We start from the raw sequence: 23,948 nt of genomic DNA, 5'->3' as shown, positions 1-23,948 counted from the left end.
AAGTGAATTTGTACCAGGAAAGTGAGGCCTCCAACATAGTGAAGTGATTCTCAGTACCTTGTAGCTCCAGAAACACTGGTGGAACATTAGAGAATTCAGTAGAAAACTGTCAAGTTGTTCCAGTAAGAGTTTAACTACAAGATTGAATCAATAGAATAGTAGCTCAACATCTCAGCAAAACTACCCCCAACTGGCTCTAACATATTTAAAATATTTATACCATAACATACCATAACTCCATTACGTGGAAACTGTGCAGTCATGTTGTCTGCATCACATTATTACTTTTTATTTACAAAAAGCTCCCAACATGAAATGTGTATGTGCTCTGCTGGCTGTAATGTAAAAGATGCAGTTTGTCCCCTCATTATGTTACTTTTATTCAACGTTGGCTCTCAAATCTTCTCTCTTTAAACAGCACCGAAAGTTTCCACACTCCCTTACGTGATAGTAAAGGGAAAAGAGATTGTTTTAGAACTAATTGCAGGACTGTGTTTTGGCAAAAGTGTAGACAATTCCTGAAAATCTCATTAGAAAGCAAATGGAGGTTGGTTTGTTTGGGGTTTAAGTGAATAGCAAATTCTATTAAAAAAAGCATGTATAATATCCAGTCAGCACAAGCAAAGTTCCAGCTAGACAGGTTGAAGAAAACAGCCTAAATTTTCCACTTGTGTAAAAATACTGGAGTAAAGTGAACTCAGTATAAACAGTTTCCACGCTGTGATTTCAATTTATAGTTAGAAACACATGGCATCATAGATTTTTTAATAATGTACAGCGTTAAATTTGGTTGTACTGGTGCAACAACAAGACGTATTCAAGTTGCACGTGTGCAAGTTTAAGGGTGATTTTTAACTGATTGTTATCTACCAGTAGGACTTGCGCTAGTGCAAGCAAATCTGGCCATCATTGAGAACGCTATGTCTCATTTTGGATCACAAAATCATTTAAAAAAAAGTTATTTCTGTTAAAAGCAGCCGCAACTTTTATTTGATAGACCAAAAATGAAGTCGTGTCTCCCCACACCCCCCATCATACACACACACACATATATATAGAAAAGGCAAGACCGTTTTCAATGAATGATATGGTGGGCAAACCTCCAGGGCAGTCATCTCAATACAGAACATCTCATTCACCACAGGTAACGCCACTCAAGTACTACAGTCTGTCTTGTTACAATCTATACGCGCACACACACACGCATACGCACGCACCCTCTCGATGCATAATTTCAGGTCACTTTACTGCATAATTAAAAATAATAATAAAGGTCATGAAAACATCGCAATGATACAGCAACAGAGGTCTGAGGCACTCAGGGCAGAGAAGACGTTCCCGACAAATTTGGTATTTGGTGGTATGTTTAAGTCCCATTCCATGAAGCACTAACCCCTTTCCCCCACCTAAATTCTGCAGTGCCAAGGGGAGCCAAAGGTGTGCAGCACCTCACCTATGCTCGGGTCTAAAGTGGTAACAAGTTCACTACAGACACCTCGGAAAAGGTGTATTTGATGCCCATGATTGTATGATTTAATGTCTGTGATGGTTTAACTATTTCTTGCATTACAGTGGCGTAAGATAAGTCTGCAATGGTGTCTGAAAAATTTTGCATTACTATTCAGGAGAAAAAAAATACATTTCCTCAGCAGAGAGACCAAAGATTTTGGAAAGGAAGTGCGCATGGGAAAAGAAAAGGGAGAGAGAAGAGAGGCTTATTCAGTCCACACTTCTTTACATGACAATTCCCAGCTTATCGTGACCCACCAACAGAAAATGAGGGGGTATATTTGCCAATGTTTCCCACTCTACACCCAGTCTGAGGGAGAAAGATCAGTTTACACAACTGCCCCCCTAAGACTTTCCAAAAGCATGAAACTCACTTAACTGAGGGGGAAAAATGACCTGTTTAAACATTTCTAAAAGAAAATGAATACAGCATTGAAGGTGTTCCATTTTGTCACACTCAGACTTGGGAGAAATATACTCATTTCACTGCAAATCTTGGAAATCCAGTCCCCACAGCCGCTGCGGACGTACCTCTGAAAAACACCCCACAGTTAACACGCAGGGATCCCGTGAACCGAATCGTGGGATCTTTCTGGTTCTTGTTTCATTCCTTTCCTTAGGCAAATCTCATACATCAGCTCCACTGAGATTTTGGAGCAAGAAGCTGCCTGCAAATGCTGCTTTTCCAAGAAGCAGCTTATTCCAGGGACCTGTGTATACGGCAGAATTTATTCATTTTCCCTGTAGGAAGCCCATACTATCAAATGTCCAGCGAGAGAAACAAGTCCTGCCATTAACACTGTGTCCCCTACAGTCACAATCTCCAGAGGCCACCAGCAGAGAGGTGGGGACAGAATTAAAGGTAAGGGAAGCCTGTTCCTGGTAACATGCACATGTCTCTCCCTTCTACCCCCTTCTCAACTGAGAAACAAAACAAGGCCCAGCCCATTAGAACAGTATCTGAAGAAGCAGGAGCAAATCTTTGGAACTAGAAATGCTTAACATCTCAGGTGCTGCTCGCACACCATGAGACAGGGGGAAAAAACCTGGATCCCAAAATATCAAGTCCCAGTGGGAAAGGTTACCCACACTTTTCTAGCTAATATCATGGCAGCAACAGAATCAATTGTGGGTCTGAACAGAAGAAAGGTGCTAAAGAGAGAATTGAAGGAAAAAGAAAAATACAGCATGAATGTTGCAGGTAGGAGAGCAGGAGATTCTTTAAATTCTTCTCTGCTTTTCCAGACATTGGGTCAGGTTCTTCAAGATATTCCTCTTATCTACAATCACTGAGAACAAAGTAAATTATGAAATATCTCTATTCTGTACTCTTTAAAAAAATGCATAGTACAGAGATGAAAAAAAATTTTTTTTATATATATATATATATATGTATCGTTCAGATCCACCTGCTCAGTCTGGGCTATCACTGGGACATGAAATGGGGACGAATACTGTCCAGCCGCCGGGTCAGGATCTCGCAGCCCGTGTCGGTGACCAAAAGCGTGTGTTCAAACTGTGCAGATCGCTTTCCATCTCTCGTCACCGCGGTCCAACCATCAGGCCATGTCTCATCTTGCCAACCACCTGAAAACATAAATGATGATTTTTAGACTGGTTTTAAGTATATCAGTTCCCCAAATGATAAAAAAAGCCCATCTATCAGCTATACAGAATAGAACCAGCAACTTGTTCCATCACTACTTAATAGTAAACAAGAGTTACCATGTTACTCTATCTCTAAATTGCTCACCTTCACAGATCATTGGTTCAATTGTAAATACGTGACCTGGCTTCATGACTCCAACTGCCTTGTTTTCTGCAATAAAATAAACACTCAAGTTAGCAAAAAGTGTGGGTAAATCTTAGTAAATTAATTAATCTTAGTAAATGAATGAATCCTTGCCCTGGAAGAATGCAGCAGCAATACTGTAAAGTCAGAGAAGCCCTTCAGAAATTACCCATTCACCTGTCTGGTTTTAATTCTATATTAAGATTTCCTATAGTTCTTTCCTTCTACCCTCCTCTGAGCCTGCAATATTTACTCAAGGAACTTAAAATTAGTTGCTATCTTTCCAACAACTGGAGTTAAACTCCAGTTCTATAAGAAAACTGAAGGAACGTAGTACAGGAATTTCTGCAAATCTATTGAATTGTCTAAATCACCTCAATGCTTTCAAAATCTCAGGCATCAAGCTGACAAAACAGCAACCAGAACATTCTTCTTTTACTTAAAGGGTCTTATCTCTGTCTCCATCATCTACTGGCATTTCTCACTCTCACCATTTGTATTTAAGTTTCTGGTCTTCTGCATCTGAACAAATTTTGTCCTTTATTCCTTGTAGTTTTCATTATTTCGTTAAATAATTTAAAGCTTATAAAATGAGCTTTTTGCTTTCATAAGTCCTTTCATAGTAAGGCAGAAATAAGCAGCAGCTTTCATTATTTTTCCTAAAAGGGAATTTAGGTTCCTTAGGTCTTTCTACTTTGCTTTTGCTGGGAATCTGTTTATCGCCGCTTCGTATTTATTCCACCCTTAGTTGTCTGCTGGCTCTTCAGCTTCTCTCCTTTGCCTCTGTGGATGCTCTTTCTTAGCAAGAATTGTCACGGGGATGTTGCCATTTCCAAAAACTAAGGCTGGGAACCTGGTGGGGGAAGCTCGTTCCTCTGCTACACACTAAAAGAAGTTTCCATGAACACCAGATCCCAACACTCGAATGATGGTGAAACAACAGGATCCAGATTCAGGCACGACACCCATCCATACCACTTGAAAAATGCCTCTTATTTACATCTGGAAACAGCAGTAGGTTTTTGCTTGGACCTTCTAAAGATAAAAACATTTGCCTATTTGTGTCAGACAAAGATGTATAAGTGACTTCATGCAAAAACATGGAGCGCTTACCCAGTAGAGATGAGAGCTAACACTAACAATTGGTGTAGGCACAGTTTGACTCAGTATATAATATATTCACCGTATTTAGCTTCATGCTATGGTCCGGAGTTCAGAAGAAAGAAAAACATTTCACAAGTGCAAAAATGCTAACTTGACGGCTGTTAAGCAACATGCTGCTTTATTAGAGAAGCAAGAAGTAAACTGGGTGTATTCATTGCAAATCACTGCTTCCCTACAGCACAACCCGCAGGGAACGAATACTCACTGGCATAATGTGGCACATTAGGGGCCGTATGGAAAAGCTTATGGATTCCATGCCCGCAGTAGCTCCGAACCACTGAAAATCCATTCGCTTGAGCGTGTTTCTGAATGATGTTTCCCAGTTCTCGGTACCGAACACCAGGTTTTACTGCAAAATGAGAGAAATACAGATGGAAATTTATAGAGCTTGCTTTCAACAAAACTAACCATCAATCATCCACCGTTCAGGCTGGTGTTCCTGTAGCACTTGTGGCTTGTATGGCCACCTGTTCTAAGATGTATCTTCACTCCTAGACAAGATTTTTAGTGGCAATGACACTAAGAATTAATAATAAGAAGAATAATAAGAATACTCAATTCATAAGAATAATAAGAATATTCAATTCATAAGAATAATAAGAATATTCAATAAAAATGTTCACATGCAGGACTAACTTTTTGACAACCCTTCTAGGAAGCCTTAGAAGCCACAGAGTTTAAAAGAGATTAAAAGGGTGTGAAAAATTCACTTTGAGCACTTGGACAAGGGAGTAATAACACCATAAAACCAGCTAATGAAGGTGCACCTAAAAAGTTGATAAAGTTACACTGAGAATTGAAATCTCACTATAATGAACACAAAAGTGAATTTCTGTCATAAACTATACATCAAGGCCAGGATATGAAAGATAAAATACATATAACATTTGCTATAAAGTACAGCAAAGATAAACAATATTCTGCTTTAGCTCTGAAAAACGAGGTGGTCATTTAAGAACAATAATCCTACATAAATAGGACATCTATATCCTTCACAGCTCAACTCTGCAGTATTTTCTTGATCGCACAATGGACATGCAAGACATTGTTCATATGGATTTTTGCCTTTTCAGCTTGGCTAGCTAGCTCTGAATTATTAACTAAAGTAAGTGAATTTTATTTTTTCCATTTACTTTTGATGAAACGCAAGTTTACAGCCTTCACATACAGCACCTTAAACTTCAGCCTGTAGAGGCCATGAAGCGAGTAAATTTTATTGGGGATGCTAAGAAGCTGCAGGGTATTTAAGATACACACAATACAAGTATTTCCAGGGAGTTGGCAGATTTTTGTTTTCGGTGTTTGTCTAAGAGAACTCCATATATTCCTTTGTGAATGAAGCTGACCATGACATTCTCTAGGTACCTCTTGTTGTATGTCCCAATGAAGCCGTCCTGAGTTATATCTAAGTAACAAAATTGAAGTTCTGTTGGTATTGAAGGATACGGATCTTCTTTTACTTTATCAGTTCATTGTGCAACAACATCATACGAATTACAAAAGTAGGAAGCCATACTTTGGTTTTCCAAACCACACTCTCGAAACTACTCATATCAAGAACGTCTTATTTGTGCAACTAATTGAAAAGGCTGTTTCTGTGTAAATATAATCACATGTGCATCAGTTCAGCATCAATTAAGTTTTCCTTGTCAACTCACATTTCAAATAAAAAATCAAAGTCGCAACCACCACCCACAGAACGTGTTTGGCCAGAGGGTTTACCTGCATCGATGGCTTGCATCAGGCACTCGTAAGTTGTTTGGACCAGCTTCCTCGCACCCTCATCGACTTCTCCGACAAAGAAAGTCTCGTTCAGATCCCCATGGTAGCCATTCCGATAGACGGTAATGTCCACTGCAACCAATAGCAGACACATCGTAATATTAGCGTTGTATTTCTCACTTCTTGTCTCTTGATTTGTGAAAGGTAAGATTTCGGGATACGTAAAAATGTCGTATGGTCATTGTGAAGTTTAAGGTTACTCAGGAAGAATTCCAGATGTAAACTTTTCCAGCAGAATCCATTCTCTCATGTCCATCCTATATATTCTATAGGACTAATTAATAAGATGGTGTTTCGCTGGTCAACAGTTTGATTTCATTTAAAAAAAAATGGAAGAGAAAAACATCACACCAAAGCAACACAGGCAACACAAGCTTATGATTGGTTTTCTAAGTAAATATAAAACCAGGAAAGAGAAGCTCTTTGCTCCATGGTGATTTACTGGGTTAAGGCATCTGCTTAGAATTAATTCCAGCACTAATAAGGGGGAATTACATTTTTAAAGGTGTGTAATGTTTTAACTCATATTTCAACTTCAGTAATTTCTATGCATGTTTAGAATAGTAAGCCAGACCTTTGCGAAAACTGCAATGCCAAAATCCATAGAGACAACATAGAGACAGCAACAGAGAGCTGTGCAAAGGCATCATCTTTGAAATTAAATAAAGATAAAGCAGGCTGGGCCAAATGGTTACATGTAGACTACAGCTCAAACCAAGCCTGACCTAGAAAGTGGCAGCAATCATGAGACTTGTTCTGAAAAGGCTGGTACCCACAGCACTGACTTAGTAGCTATTATTGCCTGTTAGTATATATCAAATATCTGACCATCCAAAAGGATTCCAACTCGCTTCCAGAGGCAGGCCAAACCTTAGGATATGCTGGGTGTTTACACATAAAAGCAAACCAATGCAATAAACAAAGGTGTAAGTGTTTGTACGAAACAAACATCATTAATTTTTACTGCTGAACCAAGCAGAAAGGAACGAGAAAATAAAAAATGGTCGAGTAATTTATAAAAGCATCCCTCACCACCCAAGAAGGTGTAAGTACCTTTGAGTACCTAGAACAAAAGGCAGCCGGTACCGTTAGGCTGGGAGATGCCAAAATGAATGGGTATGTTTTTTAACATGCACCTGTACAATGCCTCACCATCAGGATCCTTTACATTCATAATTGTCATGTCCATAGCAAAATCTCAAAGGTCTAGAGCCATCTAAATAAGAATTCGCACAGAACTAATCCATTTGAATAATATACATTTTATTCACTATTTATACAGTCTGGAACAAATGGAACCCAGCGCACAAATGGGATACTCAGGGACTATATTAACGTACAGACCATGGCAGAAGAATTCTCAAGCTTTTAGAGTGGACCAAACTTTTTCAATTGCTTTATTAAATAAATTCATTAATTTCATTATGTAAAGAGCAGAGGTTAATTGGTAAACGAGGACAAAAGCCTATTTTAATATGCTGCTCCAATATTGTCACCTGGTAGCGAAATCTCACCTTCCTGCGTGGTTTAAGTGGATAGAAGGTAGGAATGTTGCAGGTTCATTTTGACAGCACTTACCATTAACAATATCTCCCTCCTGCAACGGCCTCCTGTCGGGAATCCCATGACAGATGACTTCATTCACTGATGTACAGCATGACTTTGGGAAGTTATAGTAATTCAGAGGGGAAGGATAGCAGTTCCTTGCGATACAAGCCTAATTGAGAAAATACAATTTACACTTGACATTAGTAAGTTTTGTACCAAGAAAAAACACACACGCAACAGTTTTACCGTAAAAATGACACGTGGAAAAACCGTGACTCTTGATAAGAAGATTCTTCAAGCACTTTTTGGCAATAGAGCATCTTGTTATGCTTTGCGTTTCTTACCAGGAAGAAAGTAAAGCTACTTCAGTTCTGATTCTATTCATGTTTAGGTACCAATGACAAAATATTCAGGTCTTAACCTATGTATGACTATTTATTCAGTGAGAAAACAGCCATTTTCAATTACTATTTTTAAGCACCTGGTCTAAGACTACGTGTTTTTGCAAAAGACACAAGTTGGACAAAATACCATTTAGCATCACTCTTTCACCTGGAGTTTTAAAACCTTAAGCTGCTTCTTTCACACTCTAACAATCTTTTTGTGATTTTTGCAAAACCAACACATGCATTTTATATATACTTACATATACATACATATACACACTATGTGACATACTGAGCAATTCTGAAAAAATAATGTTAATTTCTTTTAATTTATAAAAGGGTGTTTTTTGAAAACTGCAAAGTACCAATTAGGGATATTAGTCAGTATCAACAATGCGCCATGCAAAAGTTCGCAAAAACTGCTAAGGAAGGATAACACCATTTTAACAACTAGCTGTTCATATTGGACATCATGTATAAGCAAATAATTTAGTGTTTAATGTAGTTAAACAACCACCTCTGGCCTAATTAAAACAGAGTAATTTCCTTACAGTCTTGGCTCAACAGGTGCAAATGTAGATAAACAGAACAGCAACCAGAAAGTTCTCTGACAAACTTAGTTGTAACAAAATCATTGCCCTCCCCACAGTGCACATGAGTCCTCAATTATTGGTTTATATACCTTATAGAGAAGACAGCAAAGACAAAAATTACACAGTTGAAGTATCTATGACTAGTTAAGCCAGGAAAATACTTGAACATGTATTTCTGACATTTCCCTGGGTTGTGTCACTAGTTTGCCTGACTGCAAACTTGTTTCAATCCTTTCTCAGGCTCCTCAGTTCTGATTCCCAATCATAAATAATTAAACTTTCTTCTCTGTGCATCTTAACCAACAACGTAGAGCACAAAATGTCCATGGCCTACATATGATGTTCGCTATATAATGGTATCTCTGGAGCAAAAAGGGTTTAAAAGAAAGATTATTCATCATGTTAACTGAGAAAACAAGTGAAGAAACTTGGGGGATCTGAAACTGGAAATGATGGAAGGAGCTGATACAAAGAGAGGCCGTGGAGTTCCTAACTCATTCTGAATGTACAATTGAGCTGTGATTTATTTCTAACATCTGTACCACTCACTAGCTTCAAATTGGGAAACAGTTCAAAGTAAAGATAAGGAATCCACGCGACAACAAAGAGAACCACACAACAACTGTTCAAAAATAGAGAGAGAGAAGAAAGCTCTTACAAACACCAGAAGAACAACAAAATAACCTTACTAAATGGACAGCGTGATCGATTTCTTCAGTAGTTACACCTGCCTTCACCATCATGGCAGCAACATCCAACACTTCTCTAGCAAGCTGCAAATGAAACAAAAGCACTGATTTAAAATAAGCCCAAGACTGCTCCCCAGATGACTGGCAACCTGTTTTCTAGCGCTACTCTGGAAAGACTCTAAGATGTCTACAGATTGTATTACTGAGCCACCTCTGCGACATGACAAAATACTCCAATTAAGATTTGGAGCACAAGGCTCTTTTTCAAAATTTATTAAGGAGGGTGGGTTTTTTTGCTTTATTTTTTAGTTTTCCCCTTAGTACTAAACCCAGGAAAAGACAACGTTCTGTTCTCCCTTATGCACTACAAAAGATATTCTTAACAGTAAAAACGTTTCAGCCACAAATTATCTCACAAGTAACAATAAAGCCAGAAAACAGGTAAAAGTCACCTTTCCGCTTGCAAAGTAGTTCACTGTGAATTTGGAGCCATGAGGAGAGAAATAGCATGAAAATACTCAATTTCCCAAACTATTTTTCAGGGCTCAAAAGCGGTTTTAAAGTTTGTGCTCCCAGATGTGCTGTCACAAACTGGTAAAATCACTTTAGACTTTTAAAGAATAAAGGCACTTTGTAACAAAACCCAAACGCCGCTTACCCTACACACTACCCGCATCCCTTCTATATCCTCAGATGACAGTATTTTTATTTGAGAGGTTCCTTTTAAAGCCTGTTCGGATTCAGACATTCCTGAAAAAGAGAGAAAACAACATGTTATATAGAGAGGAGATTGCTACAAGTCCAATCAAGGAACTTACTTAGCTTATCAATGGCAATAGAATTAATGTACTTTCCCAGCACCGACAAAAGTAATGAATCCACCAACTTAGGGAATTATCATCATTATCTAGATTAATTGGAATTCATATTGTGACGCCCACACATGCTCAGGATGCCCATTTGCTTACTGCATAAAATCATCACGTCCAGTTAGTCAAAACACAACCTTAAAAATCAGATTTACTGGGAAATGATTTTATTCAAAGTAAAGCATTTTTTTCTTTTTTCTGTTCTTGTTTTGGTTTTTAGCTCCTTTGGAGATAATAAATAGTAATAAATATCATTCTACAAGAGCCATAAAGGATTATATAAGCTTGTGTATATCTCTAGCTATACTATTGCAAGAATCAGCTGAGGAAAACATGGAAATTCTTCATAGCAGGTTCTGTGCAAACTCAGTTTTATAGTTGAACAACCCCCTAGGACAGTATTTTGTGTTGTTTAAATATTTACATTGTGTAAAGAATAACCAAAGAACGGCTGGAGATTTAAAAATAACTCCTAACAGACTTGAGAGCAGCTTTTTTTAAATTGAAATGCACAGCACCAATACCAATAGAAAAAGGGGGAAACACCAAAACAAACCAATAAGCAAGCAATTTTGAATGCATTCCCTCTGTGCCAAAAAATACATTGGTTTTCTTTTGGGGGTTTTTGTTACTTCATGATACATGTCCAACAGATACACTGATGTCACTGACTTAGCAGGAATCACCTGTCACAGCCAACTTGTTGCTGTTTGTTATAAACCACAGGACTAGAAATGGGGGGAAAGAAGAGGTTAAAGTGAGAAGAACAGATAAAAGAAGTTCCATTCTCCAGTATGTCCATCATGCTTTAGAGGCTTTTTCAATTAAAAGAAAGATAGAAAGCAAACATAACACTCCATAATTGTGATTTAAGTTACCTAGTGGGTGATCAGCATAATCTGGTCTCTGAATATAACTTGGCACAGGTCTTGTTGGCGTCTAAATAAATCACGGTAAAAGCTGGTTAGGTTGCCAGAATATTTATTGCAGTCACAAAAGCAGAGACTCATGCAGCAAATTTAAATACAGTGAAATATGGGTAATTCCACTTAGAAAAAGTTGTGAAGTACGTAAACACTACAAAACAATTCCAGTTTTCATTTCTCAATGATTCTCCTGTTAACCTTTATTCGTTTTCATATTATACAACCTCTAATAGCCAACTTCACAGCTTTGTAAAAATCAAACTTTTATGCATCAAGAAAATGAAATTGCGTTTATAATTTATTATCCCTGTTATACTGTAGTGTTTATTCTGCTACTTTCCAGACTGCAAATGCAGTGGTTCCAAATACATCTTTTCTCTCTCTGGTTATTAGTGCCTGTTAGCAAGACTTTTACTTCTAATCATCACCCTGGTCATCAGCAGTTTTTATTATAGTCTAATTTGCATCAATCCTACAGCTGCCAGAAGACAAAAAAAAGCAAATGTTGGGTGATAATGCTACCAAATTACTTGGCCAGTGACAGAGCCAAAACACCCTTTCTCCAGGGACACTGACACCCACGCCCAGGCTCAGGCTCCATTAATATGCTCCCTGACGAGCCTGTCACAGATGGAGAAGGTGCCACAGGGGCAGCATTTCTAGCACAGGCCAATTAGGAAAGACATGTGCAGATGAAATGCCATTATTCCTGTCAAAATCTGGCTTATTCCATGTACAAACTGGTACCAGTTTAAAAATCAAGCTATGCTGACGTTGTCTTCTAACCCCACCTTTCACAGCTGAAGACGTTACTGACCTCCGTTATTCTTCACTAGGCGATTACTATAACCTCTGTTCCTTCAACAGAGCTGTTCACCAGGTTATTTTCAAGCCATTTACATAAAATAAGCCTGTTTATTTAAATTCTAAATTAATTCACCTGCGTTTTTTCTAAACCAGACCGCCTGTTACTGATGCATGTTACCTCACAGGTACTTCCTTCATTTTAAATACACCAAAAGATCAAGTTAAATAAAAAAAGAACCACAACAAGGACACAGTCATACACATCCTTGCCGTCAGGTTCTGATTGTTTAAGAACTTTTCCTCTGCCAGCTAAAATATGGGAGGTTATCAGGTCAGGGCTGGTCTATTAGTTACTACAGAACGTAGCAGTGGAGTAGAGTGGCACCTATTGCTTACCAGTGGATAGTGTGGCCTGAGTTTACCAGTGTATCGATAACCAGCCCAGGGATTTGTGTTAACGTCACCTTCCAGGGCCCAGGAGGAAACCTCACGCTTGGCTTTTTCATCTTCTGGAAAGACAAAAGAAAAAAGAAAAACAATTGCAGCAGCAAATCAGTCCTACTAAGAACTGCGTGGGCCAAAAAGAGACCTAGAAGTACCCAAGTCTAGATTTGACTCTTTCTGGCATTTTAGATACTGATATATGAAAGCGTAAGTAGTAGTTATCATTTTGTATTGCACTTGGGTTTCTCACCTTCAAAATTCACATCCTGCCAACTCTATCTTTCTTCAAGAGCAAACCAGGGAATGTCAGGCCAGCAGTACTGAATGCACAAAGTAAGTGTAGTAATTACTTAAGTTGGTCTTCATTTGAAACCGTGGTTCTGAAACATAACTCTATGCTTGTTTTCATTCTTGGGAAAAGGCGTATTTCTACAGGAACACTCATTATTCCTTCACTTAACACTCTTGGACTGCAGATAAATGCTCCTTTTCTGTGGTTTCTCTTCGCATTCAGTGATAGGAAGGGTGGGAAGGAGGGTTTCCCAGTGTTAGTTCCAACACATGGACGCTGCTGCCACCCCAGACCTGACAAAGAGTCCGAGGGTGTTTACACTGAAGCAAGTAGATCACGAGTGTTACCAAAAGGAAAAACATTGACTTGGAAAGAGGAGGCAAGGGTTAAGAAAGAGCACAGTAGCATTAATTGTTAACTCATCACCTGTTTTCTCTTGTTTATATCTTGCAAGAATGAAAAGATGGCAAAAGGTCTGCCTCAGCAAGCCCTAATGTGAGCTCCTCAAAACCTCAGTGGCTGACATCTGAGCCATCTGCTCACACGCCATTCGGTTTAGATGAACCACTGAGAAATAATAACTTAAAAATCCAAAGTTTTAACAAAGCCATATTTTGGATTCCCTCAAGATGCTTCAGCAGTTTGTTCCATCGAGGTCTTGCGGGCTACCAGAACAAAGCTGACTCAGCAGTTGTCCAAGAAGCCAACAAAATCATGGATTTAGTGGAATCGTAAACCAAACTGCTGTCAGATAAACAACAGCATTAGAAGACTGAACCAGAGGATTTCTCGAACTACTAACAAAGACAGTTTCACGTCATGCAGGGATAAAGTAATAGGATACAGAATGCAAGTGTAACCTATCAGACCCCTGACACTGGGAAGGCAGAAAGAAGGAAAACATTTGTAATTGTGCTATTCCAACCTATTAACCACACAACATTTCTCTCACGGAAAAATGAGTTTTATTGGGGTTTAGGAAAGGAGGAAGTAAATAACTTGAGGATTTGACTTTCTGCCATGCCACTTACTTTTTAATCCCACCTCCCTTTTAAGCTGAGATAGATGAGGTTGGGCAGGAGGCACGAGGGGCAGAACTGGGGTCTGTCTCTCTCTTTTTGTTTGGTTGGGTTTTAAACTCATGGACTACTCTTACTAAATTAAAGGAGATTCTACCAGTCTACCAGCATTTGCGTCAGAGATAGCAGCTGTAACTAAGGCATACACATACTCTTGTTACCTTCAACTAAGCTCAGTAAAATCCTAGCTACAATACAAGCTCTTGTGAATCTTTTCCACTTTACCGTCTTTTACAACATCAAACATCAAAATGCTATGATGGAACAAGCCCAGCAGTGCCTTACAATAATGATTTATTATCCTCCTTGCCCTCTATTTCAGCACCCCTCTTTCTCAGCTCATATACAATGTGGCTCAAGGAATACTTCATACAAACAGAAACGGGAATAGAAACAGATTTCTGTACCACTGTCTCTGAAATTTTCAATAGATCTGTAGACTACCAGGAACTGGACAAAACTTCAGGTACGCAGAATCCAGTACTAGATATCTTGGAAAAATCCATACCATTCTTAGCCACAAAATCACAGAACAGTTGAGGTTGGAAGGGATGTCTGGAGGACATATAGTCCAACCCCCTGCTCAAGCAGAGCCACCTGGAGCCAGCTACACAGGACAAACAAGTTCAAAACAATATTAAAATTGATTTAAGAAAATGTACTTACTTGCTTTCTTGTGTAATAACTTGTGAGTGGCCCAGCTTCCCTTAAAGCATTCCTAGAACGGCAAACAACAACAAAAAATGATGTATTTTTAAGTAGCATTATCCTGGACAGATATGCCATCCCCACAAAACAGAGAAGCAACTGTATTTTAAAAGAAAACTAAAAGATAGATTTTATTAACCCTTGTAGCAATGTGCAGTAAGTGCTATTATAACTGCTTGTCTTAACAATATAAAATAATACATTCTGGTAATACATTATGAGCCAGAAAGCACAGACACACCCATCGCAGTGAAACCCACTGATCTAACCCTATCTGCCAAATATTGTTCCCTTATCATTTCAATGAGTAACTAAATACCACAGTTGCTCCACGTTGGCTGAAACACTGTGCTGCTCATAGAAACACAGAGATAAGAGTTCTTCTGGTGTATCTCCGTATCAGACCTTTGAGGATTGCAGGGGGCAGGATGGTCCTCCCTTGGTCCCAGAAGGAGCCACCTCCTGCTAATTGTGTCCTTTCTGACTCTTTCCCCAGCACAGCAAAGCAACAGGGACCAATCAGCATGATCACAGGGGAACAAATCAAAGGGATTAAAAAGGGGAGAAGTGAGGGCTACTAAATGGAAATAGGAAAATTCAAAAAAAAAGAAAGTTGAAATGGAAATCAAGAAAAGGGTTTGAAGAAGTTGGCCTTTTTCTCTTCTTCCCAAAAACAAGTAGAGCAGTTCATGCAATGAACAATTAATCAGCAAAGGGGCAGATGGAAATGGCTGGCAGCTGGAGGAGAATAAAGAAAGAGTAAGATGAAGGAAAGACATGGAAAAAAAGAGAGATTTATGTAGGAAAGCTGCAGAAGGCAGCATTAAAGGTGATCCTTTAAGGTGCTAATTAGGAAATTACTTGGTTTTGTAGCAGAAAGTCTAATTCAATGGCTCTGTGCACTCAAAACAACCATTAGGAAACAGCTAATTCCCATCATTTACAATAACAGCTGAATTTCTGAAAAAAAGAGGCAGGAAACAAACAGTTTTCCTTTATAAGGCAAGACAATACTAATGCTGAATCATCCTCACAAAACTACCATCCTGAGCCAACAACTGATTCAACTCAACATATACAACACTCAACCAGCCCAAGACAACAAACAGATCTGTAAACTAAGTCCAATGTACAACATTCTACCCCTGCTTCACGGTTGCTGTTGAGCAGTCCTCAGTGCCTAATCCTCTACAGACACCTTCTCCCCATTCTGTCGTTAGTCTTGCAACCAGTAGTTATCAAATTGTATACACAAGACCATGGTGACGTGGTCCACAAGTGTGCCTGTGTTCAAAGAGATGGTGGGGTGTGCCGTTCCCCTCGTTACCACAAGCAGAGGTTTGTTGTCTTCTCCTGTGACATCCCCCTGAAGCCAACACGTTCTCTGGACCGGCACTCGACACGTCATCAGGCCATGTCGTGGTCTGAGCAACAAGAGGCTTCGAAACCAACACATTAGTTTACCAGAGAGAACTTCTTTTTGAACAAGCAGCAGAAGGCTTTACTGCCACACTTGTATAACCCACCGCACAGACAGACCTTTATGCCGCACCATTATCTGTCTTCCACTGGAGAGCAAAGGAGCAGGTTTTAACGGAGGTCTATTTTAAGAAAAAACTAAAAAGCTAAAACCTCTATTTCAAGGACACCCAAAGCACCAGTTTGGTTTTAATCCTCTTTTAAACACCAGGCCCCTGTTTCAGAGTAGGATTACATAACTAAGGACTGAGAGCAGCAACCAAGTCTGCAAACGTAGAATCCACTTCTTGGGATACAAAGGAGCGTTTGGGGTACGAAGACATGCATCAGTTGTTGTAATGACTGGTTCTAGCTCATTCTCTCCTTCCTCATTAAATTCTGAGGTGTGTTTTCCAATGCAAATCCTTTCTCTGACACCAACAGCCTTGCTGTCCCATAATCAGAAAACACCAGGCGAACACCGTGCTGCTGGCAGTACCATAACCCAACAGTCTCTATATTGGCTTTTTATTTCCTGCAGCTGTAATCAACCCAAGAGGATCCTGCAGAAGGCTGCCACATGCCTGACTTTTCCCAAACACGTGTCCCAGATTTCACTTGCCCTCTACTTGCAGAGGAACAGCAGCTCCATCAGAACTACTGTAGCACAGCTCCAAACAAGCTGCTGTACACCAGGACATCCCAGACATGTAATGTTCACTGTATGCACATCAATCACCTGCCAACAAGCACACACAGCAAGGCTGAAGCATTTTTGTAGGCACAGGCTCTCATGTGTGCAGTGTGCAAGCAATGAGTATCTCTGTCTTGGACTGACGCTTCTGGAAGATGCTGCACATCCACCTACAAGCCACATATTCCGTGTAGGATCAGTCATATGCTCCCTGTAAGCACCGGACTCACCGGGCACGCACAAACTATTTATATTCAACAACCCACTGCACAAGCACTATGTTGCACATGCCTTCAGAGCTCTGCCTGGGCAATTCCAGACGGAAATACGGCAGCTGTCATCTCGCAGGGTGGAGATTCACAGCCCTGGCGACAAAGCGTGACCGATGTGCCACTGCGTATTGCAAACGCCCTCACCTTCCATCCAGCAGGCTTCCTGACAAGCCATGAAATAAAGCCACTCTCTCCCTCCATCTGGACCACTTTCTGGAGAATTTTCTGCTTTTTGCTGAGCCTTCTCTGTTGAACCTTCTCTCAGCCTTCTGCTGAGACATTCACTTCAATCTTCCTATCATTCCTGCCTCTAATGATTCTTCCATGTTCCCATGCCATATACAGATCAGGATAGAAAATTTTCAATTATAAAATAAACAAAATCTGGTTAAAAAATACCCAGGTAAACAATTTTTTTTTTCTGATATGGTTAAAAAAAACCCCAAAAACATTATTTGAAAACATTAATTAGCACACAGGAATAATATTAACTTGGTTTCACATTTCTTGGAAGACTTCCTGGATTTCACTTCAAACATTACATTATCCACTAGTATGTCTGGTATTAATATCCCCACCTTTCTCACCTAAAGCGTATTTCTTTTTATTGTACGTGTTTTTAACGTAGCAATAATGTAGGATAGAATTGGAAACACTGAAGAGAGGTCAAGAAGAAGGTACAAGAAGAGAGGTCAAATGTATGACCACATAAAAAAGTAGAAGGCAGTGGGGTCATCTCCAATTTGTTTAGAATAATCTTGGGTACGACTATTCTATCAGCAAGAAAAATACAACAGTTGTTTTTAGAGGCCATCAATATATTTAAATCTTAACCAACACTTCTGGCTTCAAGCCGTTCTTAAGCCAGTCCCACTGATCCTGCACTTCGAGCCCAGCGATCACCAGAACCTGTGCATTTACCAAAAGGTAACCAAAGGCACAGTAAGCATTACCACCTAGGAAGATTCCTCTTGGATCATCTCGTGGAAGCCATATTATTTCTGTAAATTATTTTCACCTTATGGATTCAGCCCAATATCTACTTACTGGTTGAAATAATTAGAGAATCATGCAGCATAGCAGAATTTGGTTTACAGCGGAGTGCATTTTCACTATGTACGCAATGAACACTACCAAATACCTTAGGATTTTTTTTTAATCACCCACTGAAAGAACAAGATAAGATGAAACCCTTTAAAGCAGTTATTAAGCTACCTAGTAAGACATTTTTTTCCCCTCTGATTATTGTCACCTTTACAGTAATAACAGGAAGCTTCTTATTCTTTTGCTTCATGTATCCATGCAAACTGGTTAAGAAGCAGGAAAGCACAGCCAACTTCAAATTCCAGAGGGGAAAAGGGTGCTAAATCAATCACAATTAGGATATAACTACACTGCAAACCTCTGTATAGCATAGACACAACCAAACCAGCTTTGAAGAAGCTACCCAAGGTCAGGACGTTAGGCAGACACCACAACCCAGAATTCCAGGCACATCAATCGACTTTGTTCCTGAACCGCCTTGGCAAGGCAGCAGCTCATTTAGTTAGTCCTGCCAACTCTGCGAGCAATTTCCAGCCTTCGGGCTGACACCATCTTCTTCAGGCTTCCCTCCACCTCCAAGTACTCCTGCTTTACACAACCTCGCATCTTACACTGTAAATACGCCTATCGGCAGGTGTGTAAAAACTGCCCCGCTGTGCAAGATACTGAGAGTTCCAACTCATGTCCCGCTACCACAAAATTACCCCTCTCCAGCCACTCTGCTCCTCATTTAGAGCCACTGTGAAGAACTTCCAAAAATACTTCTACAGAAAAAAAGAAAAAGAAAAAAGAAGACAGCTGGAATGGAGACTGTGGGGACAGACTGGCTGTCTCTCTGCATGTCATTATACCTCAAACTGTAACAGGCAGGCATCTAGGAAACAGTGCCAAGCAGTACACTGTATTTAAAAATATTCTGAGCAATTCTTTTTAATATAATTCGAAAATTTCCTTTGGAATGTAAAATTGTCTTGGGTTTTGCCTAATGAGAACTCATTTTTAATGAAACCACCTTGAAGGTATGCAAAACAGAAGACTACTCTGGAGACATTCAAAACCCGCCTAGACACCTTTCTGTGTAACCTCATCTGGGTGTTCCTGCTCCGGTGGGGGGATTGATTGGACTGGATGAGCTTTCGAGGTCCCTTCCAATCCCTGACATTCTGGGATTTAGCTTAAGAAAAATATTGGGATGCCAGCGATAAATATATTTACTACAGGACAGATTAACTGTACATTGTATCCATAAGTACAAGTACGCCAGAGAGGGCAATTGTTAATACATTTGATGTTAAAACAAGTGCCTCTTTTTAGCATGCTGCACTCTATGCTTGTCGGTGCGGTACAAGCCTACCGAGACAGCCTGAAAAGAATAGTACAGAATTCCCAAACTGGCCTAAGCAGCACACACGAACAGTCAGTTTTTTCAGAGGAGCCAAATATGCATTTTCAGATTTCAGATCCAAGGGAAGCCCTGTGTGCAGCACCTTGGTATCAGTGAGGGGGTTTTCTGCTTCAGCTAAAGCCTGATCTCACCCAGAGACTCTTGGGTCCCACATGGCAGAGCCCATCCTTTGAATAAGGGGCTGCATTTTGCACCTCTGCAGATTTACAGGGGTGTACAAGTGATGTTTGAGAGGAGCAAAGGAACAGCAAACCAGAGAAATTCAAATTGGACCAGCCTTTCAGTTTACCTGCCCATAGGAGTCTGAAGTTTTACTTTCAGAAAGTTGTGACGGTTCAGCAGTTGTGTCTCAAAAATAACCAGGCACCACAGACACAGGTACTTACGGTGATTTATAGGCAATGAAAAACATCAGCTTCCTGGGGAAAGGAATCTGTCAAAAGATCATCTAGAAGAAAGTATCTGCAGAGTGCCACTTATACCAAAAGAAATCCATATGTGTTACAGTTGGATCCAAGCAGCAAGTTCTCGCCTATTTTAGGCACAGCAAAGAACAGTAAACCTAGAATGAAATACGGCACTTATGTCCTATGGTCTGACAGGAGATAGGACAAAAAACAGTTTCATCCAGCTCCACTGCTCCCCACGCCACACACACTGGAGGTGAAAGGAAACAGCGAAGTGGGGGACAGGACAGCACCTCTCTTCTCCTCAGGACCATAGTTATTCACAAATTATCGTGACCAAGCCAGGACTCCTGTTCTGACAGCAATTCACAGCCCCTACATCTTGGATCAAAAAAATGCAGCACAGGCCACCGATTTTATAAAAAGCAAATGTTTCCAGTAGGCGGCTAGAAACAGATATTCGTGTATTCGGCTGGGGAAATCCCCTCACACCAGCACCCAGTCCACACCACAAAAAACCTCAGACTACTCTGTTTCATCCGAGACACTTACACAGATACGAATAGTATGAAAAAAGAAGTTTTCATGAAAGCGACACAAAACTATTAATAAGAGATCAATTTACAGTAGAAAGCTCATATAAAAGTGGTTACTGGAGATCTCAAGAGCAGTTACCACCTTCCCTCTCTTTATCATTCAGCAGCTTGTAGAAGGCACAGAAGAAATGTAAATGGTTTGTGTATTTAAACACAAGTTATGCATACTACATATAATTTAAACACAAGTGACATGTGTATCTATATATGCAAGTTTTACAATAGCAAATTCATCTTAGTAAGAGGAACAACATGCTTGAGATGTCATGCTGGGCATCCCACGTTATTTCCACATTCAGAAGAGACTGTAATTCAGTCTAATATGATAAACACATATGACACTGTAGAAGTCTCTACAAAAGAGAACACAAAGCAGTGAGAGAAGGAAGCTGGCAGTGAGAGTTCCTGATTTACTAGCCTAAATGACAGTATTATTAAAGGTTAACAGCAGACAGAATCCCTCAGCAGAATATTCCCTCTCGTTACACCTAGCCATCACCAATTCCAAACCTCCCTGCTAGGTCAGAAGTGGCTGCCTTGGCCCCCTTTCCCCCCATGACCCACAAGCACAACTGTTATTCAACAACTGTCCCCAGTTTCCAAGGTGCACAACACCCAGAAATGAAACACTGTTGACTCAAAGGAATTTCAAAGGACGGCAAATTACTTCAGAGTAAGCATTTTCAGGGCATGTTGTTGGGACGTACTCTTTTTCATGCAGAAAAGGGGGAAAACCATGACCAGAATTATGCCCTTTCTCAATGAAAGGAGAAACACAAACAATAAATCCACTAGGGAAATCACTATCTTCATACAAATCTACTCAAAAAGTTCAATTCTCTACGTGCAGTGGCAAATAATAATATTGAATCAATCTCTTCATTACACTGAAATTCCCAATCCTATACTGCCTGCATTAGTTTTTCTTAACTAATTATATGTTACTATTTATAATCCAAACACGTCACTCCATACTGGTTACCTTTCTACAGCAGTTCACACTTTTCTATTGCTTATTCTTAGCATTGGAGAAAATAAACTCCTACAAATTTGGTTCTAGCCCTGACTGGAGTTTAGTCTGTATGAAAAAGTGACCGCAGGTTGCCAAGCAAATTAATTAGCCCAGCGTGCATGTCAGTACGGATGCTCTTACCCCTCAAAGAGACACTGGGTAGCTTGTCGCTCCCGTTCTGCCCTCAGCCCAGAGTAAGCGCCCACACACCTATAGGTAAACGGCTGCGTTCCGTGAGGATGGGTTGACTTTACAGCTGTGTCAAGCGGGGCCACAACAGGTAAGTGTTTTCAGCAGCATCATCCTGAAGCCCTGGTGTTCTCTGATCCTGCAGTGCGCAGCTTTGGGGAGCTAAACTAGCAGAAAATTTAATGCAACTGCTTTTTCCCCATTAGAAAAACACTAAAAACCCCAGAAGTGGCTCAAAGAACCAGGGTCAGTTTAATGGAACAGGTAGACACATCCATCCTCAGAGAGAGGGAATAGGACTGCGCCAGCTATTAATGCCATCCTAAGTCCACTCATTATCTTATTTAATGGTTATCGATGCATTTCATACCACAATGGAAAGAAAACCCCCAATGAGAGAACTCCAGCAAAGTTTCATAAATGCTAACCGGTCCAGCATTGTCAGCTGAAACTTGCTGGAAGTTCAGAGAACAGGCTGCCATTAATTCCCTTCTACTGTAATACATGTCGCCCCAAACCCTTCAAAGCACCTTTCATAGGGGAGATAACCCTACTTTACTGAGCAGGACACAGCAAGGAGAACAACACACCCAAGACAACTGGGATTCCCAATTCAGTATTTTATTTTTTAGGCAGTTCAGCCTTACAAGCACGTAGTCAGTTATCCAGCAGCCTAGTTTAATAAGCTAATATGTCTGGTAACTCCTCTTTTACGTCACAACAGTAGTGGAAATTTCAGAAGAAACCTAATATACAGATAACAGGAATCTTTGCATCCTATATAAAATTAGGTGAGTTGGGGATGGGACAGAAGGGAGTGAATATGTCACCAGAACTTCTCATATACGCTTGTTTGGTCTGTTAACAAATTTTTTCATCACCAACTAACACTTGTATACACTGAAGAAGCATTTATGATGAGCTTTGCACCAGACATGTTAAAACAGGTAGTAAAACGCAGAGTGAATCCTACAAACCAACTATGAGCATCTCACTTAGCACTGACTCTCAGCATCTGGCACCAAAGACTCCAGGGAAGGTACCAGAAACCAGCCAGTGGGTGCGTGACCTGCACATAAGTTTTCCCCTAGTCCTATGCAAACTGTAACCATCACTTTACATCCTGCCTCAGGAAAAATTGTCCAATCAGTAAGTTAATCTAGCTGATGTGATTGAATGGATTTGTTAAGTTTATCTACAAAACTTCAATGATTTTAGCTTGAATTACGATTCTGCCAAAGGAGTTCACCATTAATCTTTGAATTAAACACATACTCCCTCACTGATGTTGGCAGAAACTACATATACAAAAAGCTCAAAGTATTAGGCTATGTATTTTAAAGTTATTTTTTAAAAAGAACCCACTCAACAGCCAGTTTTTCCTATTTAAATTAAGGACCAAACTACATTACCACGGTGGTATTAAGCTGAGGCCTAGAGTATGTTTAACAGGAGTTGATGGTTCTGTGACAACTGGCCTAACCTGAATCTCCCTGTAAATAATACAAAGTAAAGCTATTAAAAAAAAAAAAAGGAAAAAAAAGAGTGGAGCACCAGATCCCAAATAATTTTCCCCAAAAGCTTTTATTTGGTCGAAGGAAATAAAAACAACCTGTTTTCTGAGCAACAAGTTTCCCGGTGTTTATCCACGCCAAGCAACTCGGGGCACAGAAACGCACGGGCTGGAATTTGATGAGCACGCCTCATTCTGTCCCCCTAAGCCCTTATTTTTAAGAGGGGGAGGACAGCACCACGCAAACCTCCGGGTGGAATAAAACGTGCAGCCTCTCACGGGAGCCCCTCGGCGGCTCTGGGCCGCGCAGCCCCGCGTTACCCCCGAACGGGGGTAACGCGGGGCTGCGCGGCCCAGAGCCGCCGAGGGGCTCCCGTCCCGCTCCCCTCAGCCGCACGGAGGGAAAAACGACGGAACCCGGAGGCCAACAGGGCACGAAGGGCCGGGCCCGAGCGGCCGGGGGCAGGCGAGGAGCCGGTTCCGCAGCCCGGCCCCGCACACCGGTCCCATTCGCTGACTGGAAACCTCCCCATGGTCGCCCCCTCTCTGTATTTCCCCTCAGAAAAGCGAGCGCTCCCGGGAGGAAAAACCCATCCGGCAGCGTGGGGACGGAACCCAACGGGGCAGGGGGCTCACCTGAGAGCAGAAGTAGGAGCCCTGGATGCCCAGCTTGAGGCAGGTCGGGCACTGCAGCTTGGCCTCGCTGCTGCAACCGGCCGTCTCGCAGACGCGCGGCTCCACCGCCGCCATGCTGCCGGGCGGCCACAGGC

General features: G+C 40.6%; 1 protein-coding gene across 2 annotated transcripts; it reads right to left on the bottom strand.

The window, feature by feature from the left end:
* Window positions 1-1,051: 1,051 nt before the first annotated feature.
* On the bottom strand, window positions 1,052-23,948 carry METAP1 (methionyl aminopeptidase 1). Of its 2 annotated transcripts, XM_080343989.1 has the most exons (12): window positions 23,815-23,948; window positions 14,547-14,598; window positions 12,462-12,574; window positions 11,211-11,271; window positions 10,122-10,213; window positions 9,464-9,547; window positions 7,826-7,964; window positions 6,188-6,319; window positions 4,671-4,814; window positions 3,263-3,328; window positions 2,919-3,096; window positions 1,052-2,798 (listed from the first exon to the last, which is right to left on the bottom strand). In XM_080343989.1, the coding sequence occupies exons 1-11, from the start codon at window positions 23,926-23,928 to the stop codon at window positions 2,936-2,938; spliced, it is 1,158 nt and encodes a 385-aa protein (XP_080200115.1). In that variant the 5' UTR covers window positions 23,929-23,948; the 3' UTR covers window positions 1,052-2,798; window positions 2,919-2,935. The 2 variants fall into 2 exon arrangements, with proteins under 2 accessions (XP_080200115.1, XP_080200114.1); XM_080343988.1 differs by having other exon boundaries at window positions 1,052-3,096.

Source organism: Nesoenas mayeri (genome assembly GCF_963082525.1).
Source record: "Nesoenas mayeri genome assembly, chromosome: 4".
Lineage (NCBI taxonomy): Eukaryota > Metazoa > Chordata > Aves > Columbiformes > Columbidae > Nesoenas > Nesoenas mayeri.
This window is presented reverse-complemented; position numbering and strand designations above follow the sequence as displayed.

Coding starts and splice junctions, on each gene's coding strand:
- METAP1 (XM_080343988.1), bottom strand. CDS start 23,928: ATGGCGGCGGTGGAGCCGCGCGTCTGCGAGACGGCCGGTTGCAGCAGC. Junction 11,272..12,461: donor TCAGGCCACACTATCCACTG/GTAAGCAATAGG, acceptor TGATTTATTTAG/ACGCCAACAAGACCTGTGCC. Junction 10,214..11,210: donor TTATGCTGATCACCCACTAG/GTAACTTAAATC, acceptor TCTCTTTTTCAG/GAATGTCTGAATCCGAACAG.